This window comes from Suncus etruscus, chromosome 10 (genome assembly GCF_024139225.1).
Source record: "Suncus etruscus isolate mSunEtr1 chromosome 10, mSunEtr1.pri.cur, whole genome shotgun sequence".
NCBI lineage: Eukaryota > Metazoa > Chordata > Mammalia > Eulipotyphla > Soricidae > Suncus > Suncus etruscus.
The window spans coordinates 30,378,101-30,387,520 of NC_064857.1; the positions used below are offsets into that span (position 1 = coordinate 30,378,101).

At 40.7% G+C, this 9,420-nt stretch overlaps 1 protein-coding gene across 1 annotated transcript in view; it reads left to right on the plus strand.

Annotated features, from left to right (window-relative positions):
• ARMC1 (armadillo repeat containing 1) overlaps positions 1-7,326 on the plus strand; it is a 44,816-nt gene extending 37,490 nt beyond the window's left edge. Inside the window, exons 5-7 of the mRNA XM_049781837.1 lie at positions 4,402-4,518; positions 4,607-4,681; positions 6,796-7,326. Of these exons, the coding sequence (XP_049637794.1) occupies positions 4,402-4,518; positions 4,607-4,681; positions 6,796-6,987 (384 nt within the window). The 3' untranslated portion in view covers positions 6,988-7,326. The remainder of the gene's footprint in view (positions 1-4,401; positions 4,519-4,606; positions 4,682-6,795) is intronic.
• Positions 7,327-9,420: the final 2,094 nt, after the last annotated feature.

The following is a 9,420-nucleotide window of genomic DNA, read 5'->3' on the forward strand; positions in this document are numbered from 1 at the left end:
AGTTCAGGAAAGACAGAGAAGGGTAGGACAGGGCTCCTTCAGGTTGCTGCTCAGTTTCCTCAGAAGAAGCACAGCCGGGTGGAGACTCTGCAGGTAGAGCAATCAGCACTCTGCTGGAAACCCCCACATCCAGCCATTTCTTACTCACTCACTGGCTCGCTGGGTAGCTTCCGAATGTAGTTTCTTTGAGGTTCGCTTCTCAGGGCTCTGAGGAGAGCTTCCAGAGTTCAGGAAAGACAGAGAAGAGTAGGACAGGGCTCCCTTCAGGTGCTCAGTTTCCTCAGAAGAAGCACAGCCGGGTGGAGACTCTGCAGGTAGAGCAATCAGCACTCTGCCTGGAAACCCCCACATCCAGCCATTTCTTACTCACTCCCTGGCTCGCTGGGTAGCTTCCAAATGTAGTTTCTTTGGGGTTCGCTTCCCAGGGCTCTGAGGAGAGCTTCCAGAGTTCAGGAAAGACAGAGAAGGGTAGGACAGGGCTCCCTTGAGGTGCTCAGTTTCCTCAGAAGAAGCACAGCCGGGTGGAGACTCTGCAGGTAGAGCAATCAGCACTCTGCCTGGAAACCCCCCACATCCAGCCATTTCTTGTATCTTGTTTCTTTCATCAATTATGACACAGTTGGGCTGGAGTGATAGCAGGGCAGATTGGGTGGAGCTTGCTCCTTGATACCTCAACTTTCTGGGAACATACCAGATGTGGCCCTCCCCCCAAAACACAAACACACACAAACACACACACACATCCATTTAACATAGATAGAAAGAAAAGAGGAAAAATAGTGTTGTTCTTTCAATCTTTTCCATTACAAACCTTTATCCATCCTCAGGTGGCTTCCACATAGCAGGCAGATCATCAGCTGAGGCGAAATCATACCTGATCTCTAGTGGTGTCCCAGTGTCATCTCTGTCCTATGAGTGGTAATTGCCTTTTCATATGTGTCTTCCTCAGTTTAGCAAGACTGCTGGCTTGCTTTTGCTGAATTGATGACTGAAAACTTCATAGTCAGTGTATTGTTGTTTTGGTGGAGCTAACTTCACTTGTTTCTTTATCTCATGGAGGTTGTTTGGCAAGATCTGGAAACTGTTCTTTCATGTCTTATTTTGTGTATATTTTTAGTGGCTTAATCTTCAAAGGTAAATTTGGTTCTTGTTACTCCGTATTTACTGGATTGGAAGTCTCTCTGAAGATATCTTGGGTAGCGATACATTTTCTTAATTTTATATATTTAGAGGTAACAACTGATGACTTACCACATCTCTCTTGAACTGAGCCAGGTAGGTTGTTCAAATTTTATGGAGTTTTGTTAAGCCTCAGATTTTAGTAAGATAGTAAGCAAAACTTTACATAGGCATACTCTCCATGATATTGCCAAGTAGGCTAACAATAACCTTTCTGAATCTTGCATTAGGTCCTGAAATTTCAAGAAAGCAGGTCCTGGTAGATTATAAACAGATTGAAGATATTTAAGACATATAAAGCAGTACATACTCAGAATTGATAGCTACACATGGAGATATGCTCGTTCACTCCCACAGTAAGAAAAGTATTGCACTTTCTTTGCATAAAGGATTTTAGAAAGTAATTTCTGACTTTGGATCTTCCAAGCATTTCCCTCTTTACTTCTTCACCTGCAGATTACAGTACCATAGTTTTTAGAAGTTAAAGCGAGACTACTAGCTGTGCTATTTATCTCTTTCATAGCTAATTCTTGATCCTGTTTGCTTGTTGAGGATTTTATGTTTATCCAGAAATAGCTGAGAGCAAATCTTGGACTTGGATTTTCTATACACCCTGTCTTAACCCACCCCAAGCTTTACTTGTTGAAAAGGTGTTAATTTGTGTCAAAAATTAAGATGAATTGGCTTCATGAATCTGGTTTCTCACTGTCATATATAGTTGGAATTTAGTGTCAGACTCTGCCTGTGATAAATGAGGCAAGTGGTTTAGCTTTTTGTTCCCTTTCTCTTTTTTTTTTTTTTGGTTTTTGGGCCACACCCGGTGACGCTCAGGGGTTACTCCTGCTATATGCGCTCAGAAGTCGCTCCTGGCTTGGGGGACCATATGGGACGCCGGGGGATCGAACCGCGGTCCGTCTCCTAGGCTAGCGCAGGTAAGGCAGGCACCTTACCTCCAGCGCCACCGCCCGGCCCCCCCTTTCTCATTTAAAATAAGAAATCAAATAAAATGTGCCTAACTTTATTTTGTGTGTGTATATATATACACACACACATATATATATATACACATATATATATATATATACTATGCTTTTTTTTTCACTTTTAAGTTTATCTGGTTTTGGATGTGTGGGAATTGTTGGTATTTGATTCCTTAAAGCACCTTATGGAATTTAGAGCCCTTTTTTGAAACCTTAAGAAATAACATATGACAGGGGCCGGAGCAGTGGCACTAAAGGTAAGGCATCTGCCTTGCAAGCGCTAGCCTAGGATGGACCATGGTTCAATATGGTCCCCCCAAGCCAGGAGTAACCTTTGAGCATAAACGGGTGTGGCCCAAAAATAAAAACCAAAAAAAGAAATTCTATATGACAGTGATACCACTCTGTTCCAGATCCTTGCTGAACACTGTTGAAATGCAAAAGTGAAAAAAAGAAATTGGTTTAAGTATTAAGAAAAGCAGTGGTACAAGTTTTCTGTTCAGTTGGTTTGGGGTCACACCTGGCAGTACTCAAGATTTCCTCTTGTCTCAGTACTCGGGGATCACCCTTGATGATGCTTTACCAAGTATTTACTTTTAGTGTTGGAATTCAGATCTGATTCATGAATTCTGAGGCCAGAGAGACATACAGGAATTAAGACATTTGCCTGGGCCAGGAAGGTGGCGCTAGCGGTAAGGTGTCTGTCTTGCAAGCGCTAGCGTAGGATGGACTGAGATTCAATCCCCTGGCGTCCCATATGGTCCCCCCAAGCCAGGAGCGATTTCTGAGCGCATAGCCAGTAGTAAGCCCTGAGCATCAAACGGGTGTGGCCCAAAAACCAAAAAAGAAAAAAAAAAGACATTTGCCTTGCATGTGGCCAATTGTGGTTTCATTCTTAACATTGTTTATAGTTCCCCAGCACTGCCAGGGCTCTTTCAGCATTGCCAGAGTGTAGCCCCAAATAAAATAAAACAGTAAAAGAAAAAAAAGAATAATGATTCAGACATAAATTTTCACTAATTCTAACTTTAGTTTATTGGAATTTATTCCTAGAAGGTTTTTTGTTTGTTTGTTTTCTTTTTTTTTTTTGGGGGGGGGGGTCACACCCGGCATCGCTCAGGGGTTACTCCTGGCTCTATCCTCAGAAATTGCTCCTGGCAGGCTCGGGGGACATATGGGATGCCGGGATTTGAACCGATGACCTTCTGCATGAAAGACAAATGCCTTACCTCCATGCTATCTCTTCGGCACACATTTGGTGTGCTCGGGGCTTACTCCTGGCTCTGTATTCAGGAATCACTCCTGGCGGGCTTGGGGAACCATATGGAATGCTAGGTATCAAACCTGGGCCAGCCACATGTAAGGCAAGCTCTGACCACCTATTTCTCAGTCTTTTGTTGTTGTTGCAGGGCAGGTTGTTTGGGTGCTAGTGGTGCTCAGGAGTTACTCCTGGGTCTGTGCTCAGAAATCACTCATGGTGGGTTTGGGGAACAATACGGGGTAATAGGAATCAAACCTGGTTCGGCTGTGTACAGGGCTAACTCCCTACCATCTTACCCACTGTATTATCACTTAGGCTCCTCCTTGAGATTTTTGTTTGTTTTGTTTTGTTTTGCCACACCTGACTTACTCAGAGATTACTCCTATTTCTGCTCAGAAATTACTCTTGGCCATGTGCAAGGCAAACACCCTACCCATTACGCTATCACTCCGGCCTCCTTCCTAGAGGTTAAGTAAGCAAAAGTCAACAATCATTTTTTTGAAAGGGCTAGACAGTCAGTGGCTTAGATTTTGGATGCTTTTGTTATTGTGACTAACTGTTGTACCATGAAATAAACCTTAGATAGTATGAAGCAAATGTGTACAGTATGACTATGTTACAATAACTTTTTATTTCCACAAACTGCTGCTGGGTTCTTGGTGGCTGAGTTTTGAATTTAGAAGAGCCTCTCATTTTCACCATTTTTCCCATTCTGTCTGTTTTAAGATTTAGATTAATAAAATTTGAGTAAATTATTGAAGCACATAAATTGTAAAGCTCGAAGAAAATAGTAATTACTATTTTGTTACTCATAAAATTCAGTAAGCTGATTAAACACAACTCCTCTATGCCTTCTAATAAGAGATTGTAGAATATATGTCCTTATCAGTTCCTATTGCCTTTATCTCTAGTCAGCCAATTTAGTTGGTTTAATCCCCCTTCTTTTGCAGGCTTAATAACAAATTTCTTTTACTTTTTCAGTCTCGGAGGAATCTATGTGAAGAAGCTTTGTTAAAAATTAAAGGCGTAATTAGTTTTACTTTTCAAATGGCTGTTCAAAGATGTGTGGTACGAATCCGTTCAGATTTGAAAGCGGAGGTTAGTATTTTAAATGGCTGAATGTACTTGCAGTTTTAGGTAAAAGAAAAATCAGTGTTCAAAATTGTTCTTTTATATTCTGACTTAGGCTTTGGCATCAGCTATAGCATCAACCAAGGTTATGAAGGCTCAGCAAGTTGTAAAAAGTGAAAGTGGTGAAGAGGTAAAAATGCTTTTACTTAGTTTTCTTTTTTCTTTTCTTTCTTTTTGCTTTTTCTTAGTTTTCTTATATTTTGGTTCTTTTTCATGACTGGTAGATTGCTACTATTTCTAGACAAACACATAGGTATGTATTTATACAAATTATCTAATATTTTATGGTCAACAGTGATAGCACCAAAAAGTCAATATTTTATGGCTATCAGAGGTGGATTTTTTTGGGGAGGGGGAATTGGGTCACACCTGGTGGCACTCGGGTTACTCCTGGCTCTGTGCTCAGGTGTTACACCTGGCTCTGCACTCAGAAATTGCTCCTGGCAGGCTCTGGACCATATGGGATGCCGGGGATTGAACCGGGGTCTATCTGGGGTTGATATGTGTAAGGCAAATGTCCTACGACTCTGCTATTGCTCCAGCTGTTTTTTTTTTTTTTTTTTTGGTGGTGGTTTTTGGGTCATACCCGGCAGTGCTCAGGGTTTTTTCCTGGCTACATGCTCAGAAATTGCTCCTGGTGGCACGGGTGACCATATGGGACACTGGGATTTGAACCAATTACCTTCTGCATGAAAGGTAATGCATGAAATGCCTTACCTCCATGCTATCTCTCTGGCCCCTCCAGCTGTTTTTTTAAGTCAAGTAGTTTTATTAAAATAGGAGAAGAGTCAGGGGCCAGAGTGGTGGTGCAAGCGGTAGGGCGTGTTTGCCTTGCATGCGCTGACCTAGGATGGACCGCTGTTCGATCCTCCGGTGTCCCATATGGTCCCCCTAGCCAGGAGTAATTTCTGAGTGCATAGCCAGAAGTAACACCTGAGTGTCACCAGGTGTGGCCCAAAAAACAAAACAAACAAAAGAAAAAGGGAGGGGAGTCAGAGAAAGGCACTTATTGCACACTGAAGCAGGCAGGAGGGACTGCCTGGAATTTGCTCTTATAGCTTATATTTTGTGAGTTTCAATTATTCTCTTTTTTTTATTTTTTATTTATTTTTTATTTTTGAGGTACTGGGTTTACAGATTGTCCGTTCTACTATATTCTGCACTGTTTTGTCTTTGTTTCGTTTTCATTTTGGGGGTCTACACCCACCAATGCTCAGGAAGTACTCCTGGCTTTGCAGATAGGAGTCACTTTTGGTGGCTATAGTGGACCATATGAGATGCAGAGGATCAATTCAAGCCAGCCAAGTGCAAAAAAGCAACCACTGCACTATTGCTCTGGCCCTTGTTTTTTTTTTTTTTTTTTTTTTGTGGTTTTTTGGGTCACACCTGGCAGTGCTCAGGGGTTATTCCTGGCTCCAGGCTCAGAAATTGCTCCTGGCAGGCACGGGGGACCATATGGGACGCGGGGATTCGAACCGATGACCTCCTGCATGAAAGGCAAACGCCTTACCTCCATTCTATCTCTCCGGCCCCATGGCCCTTGTTGTTTTTTAAAAAAATAATTTCTAACCAGTTTAGAAAATTAAGTGCCAGTCCTATTGTTGGGCAACTAAATAGTGGGCAAGTCTTTGCCCCTTGCTCTGTTTTCCACTAACTTTGGGATGAAGAAAGTAAATTTCTCTTGCCTTTAATTCATTTGTACTCCCATAGAGTATAAGTAAGGGTATGGCCCTGCAAGTAAAGTATCCTGATACTTTACCCATGTCACGTTTTTGCTGGATGGGGGTGGAGGAGAGAGGTTAAAGGGGGTGGTTTGGGCCACACCCATCAGTATGGCTGATAGGCCACCAGGCCTATCCTGGCTTGATGCTCAAGGGACCGATTGCATATCAGTGATTGAACAAGGTGGGATTAGTTGCACACAAGGCAGGTGCCTTAACCTGGTTTTTCTTTCTGGCCCATTACTACCCCCCCCCCACTGTCATTTCACCCCAGCCACCCACCCACTCACCAGCAACCTGGCTGTTTTTTGTAGACAGGCTGAATCATCTGTGTTTTCATGTGCCATATTTCCTCTCTCTGTGCTCAGCGATTGAACCTACTTTCATGTAATAAGAAAAATTTTTGAGGAACATTGCCCCTGAGAATAAGATAATTAAAATGAGGAATAAAGTTGAGCTCTCACTTATATATCTGTAGCAGTTAGGTTGACTGTTCGGTAATTCTCATCATGCTGTGTTTCAGATGCTGGTCCCATTCCAAGATACCCATGTGGAAGTAGAACAGAACACAGAGCTGCCTGACTACTTGCCTGAGGATGAGAGTCCCACGAAAGAGCAAGACAAAGCAGTGTCCCGGGTTGGCTCTCATCCAGAGGGTGGAGCCAGCTGGCTGAGCACAGCTGCAAACTTTTTGTCCAGATCATTTTACTGGTGACTTCAGTTTGGGGCTCAAGGACTGTGTGAACCAACAAGGGGCCAGTTTTCCATTGTTGTGGTGAACTGTCAAGTGCAATTTGCAATAAGTTATCATGAAAGTTTTTAGATTACATGATTGCATATGCTGCATTTTACATTTTTTTGGACATTTGAGCCCACTAAGTGGTACAAAGGACAGAGTCTACATACAGGTGGAGTTGCTTTGCTTATGAAGGTATTCACTTTGTTTTTTCTTTGACTCACTTTTATAAAAAAAAAAAATACCTGGGTCCACCATCAAACCAAACATGTGCAGCTTTACATTTTATTTTACGTGAAGCACGTGATCGAAAGAGGTTTTTTTTGTTTTGTTTTGTTTTCTGGTTTTCTTTTTTTAAAGGCTCAAGTTGTGCATGGATTACTGAACATATTTCTCTGCTTTCCTTCATTAAAATATTCTGGTACTCTTCACTGAAGGTTAAAGACATTTCTTACTTCCCTTTGTGCCTTTTTATTTTGCCAACCATGTCTATAGAAAGGATGTTACTAATAACATTTTTTTGAATTTAAATATGTTCATTTGAATGTAGCAGTCCCCTAACAGTATAACCCAACTTTGCATTTTGTTTTCAATTAACACAAAATCAGTCATGAAGAATGAAGTGTATATATCATCAAAGTGCTATTGGAGACTATTTGAATGTTACTAGCTGTGGTTCTAATGGACTTACTACTGGCACAATCGGCTCTTGAAAGTTACATCCACCATAATATTGGAAGCAACTGTAAATGGTCTCTAGACCTTGGTGATTGCTCAGTATCCCGTGGGAAAAAGTAGTAAAGAACTTACAGCCCCAAGAAAAGGAAAAGATGCCTAGTAATACTGCAGTTATACTTGGTAGAGTCTAATCTTCAAATTTAAATTTCTTGGCAGATACCTACTCAGTAGGTGTTTCCTTGTATTGCTTTTTCTGAATTTACTATTATTATTATTATGTGGTCATATTGAATGAAAAAAAAATTATTGCTTAAATAAAGCCAGCATTGGTCTATTTAATCTTGTTTCTTATGTCCAACCAGAAAATAAAGAACTTCTTTGAAGGTAAGATAAGTGAAAAAAAAATACATATATATATACACTTTTTTTCATAAATAAGCTAATTGCATATACATAATGCTTAAAAATTTCTGGAGTATTTGGCAACTAAAATTTTCTTTTTGGAAATTTAGCTAAATTCCAATAAATTATAATGCTAATATAATTAAAAGCTATTAAGAAAAAGAAATTGAAATACTTCTCATCAACATGTAGAGCTGCTATTTTACTACTTGGAGAACATGAAAAGAGAATTGGGCGCTGGAGGGTTTCCTTGCATTTTCATTGCTTTACTTCTAGAGAAAATTAGAACATCCAGTGTCACTGGAAAAAAAAATTATATGAGACACCATCATCACCAGTGAGAATTTTGAGTCTGCAGATTTGGTGACCTTCCAGTTGGAAAAGTATGCAGTATAGAGAGCAATAACTTTTCATGTGTCTGATTACATGACACACAACTGAAAATGGAAGCTTTCAGGGTATGGGTTGCTTTGCGTACACAATACAAATTACTGCAGGATCAGATGTGTTGAAAAGGAAAATAAAACCACTTCCTTTCTACAGACAAAACCAAGTTTACTGAGCCCCTCTCCCCCACATTGCCACACACGGACTTAATTAAAAAAGCTACATATCTATGGTAGTGATGGTTCAGTACAAGTCAAGTCGGTATTATAGCTTGATGTTTGTGTGTTCTAAGTGTTCTTTTATTCCTGGTCTCATAGAGCAGTTAAGGCAAAATCAGTAATGGCATTTTTTTGAACTATATTGTAAAATAATAAAAGATAATTAAAAGTGAATGAGTATTGTATTTTGTTTTATAGAAGCAATATTGTTTTTGGGTTTGGGCTTCACCTAGTGGTACTCAAAGGTTACTCTTGGCTCTGCACACAGGGATCTCTCCTGGCAGGGCTTTGGTGGAAGGAACTGAACCTGGGTGATCTGTGTGCCCTACCTGCTGTACTATTGCTCCACCTCAGTACTGATTACTCCTAAGCCACTTGTGTGATATTGTCTGACACCTTTTAGTTCCTTGCAGGTGCATTACTCTTCTAATGCCTTTTATTTACCATGTATACCCGAGTATAAGCCGACCCCCTAAAACAGGGAAAACTTAGTGACTTGAGTATAAGCCGAGGTGGAAAATGCAGCAGCCACTGGTAAATTTCAAACATAAAAAATATACCCCAAACAAGTACAATACCTTGAGGAATAAGTAGTTAAATGTTTTTCAATATTTATTGCTAAAGAAAAACTAAACTAGCAACAATTTTAAAACTTTAAATAAGGGGCTGGCAAAGTGGCGCTAGAGGTAAGGTGTCTGCCTTGCAAGTGCTAGTCAAGAAAGGACCG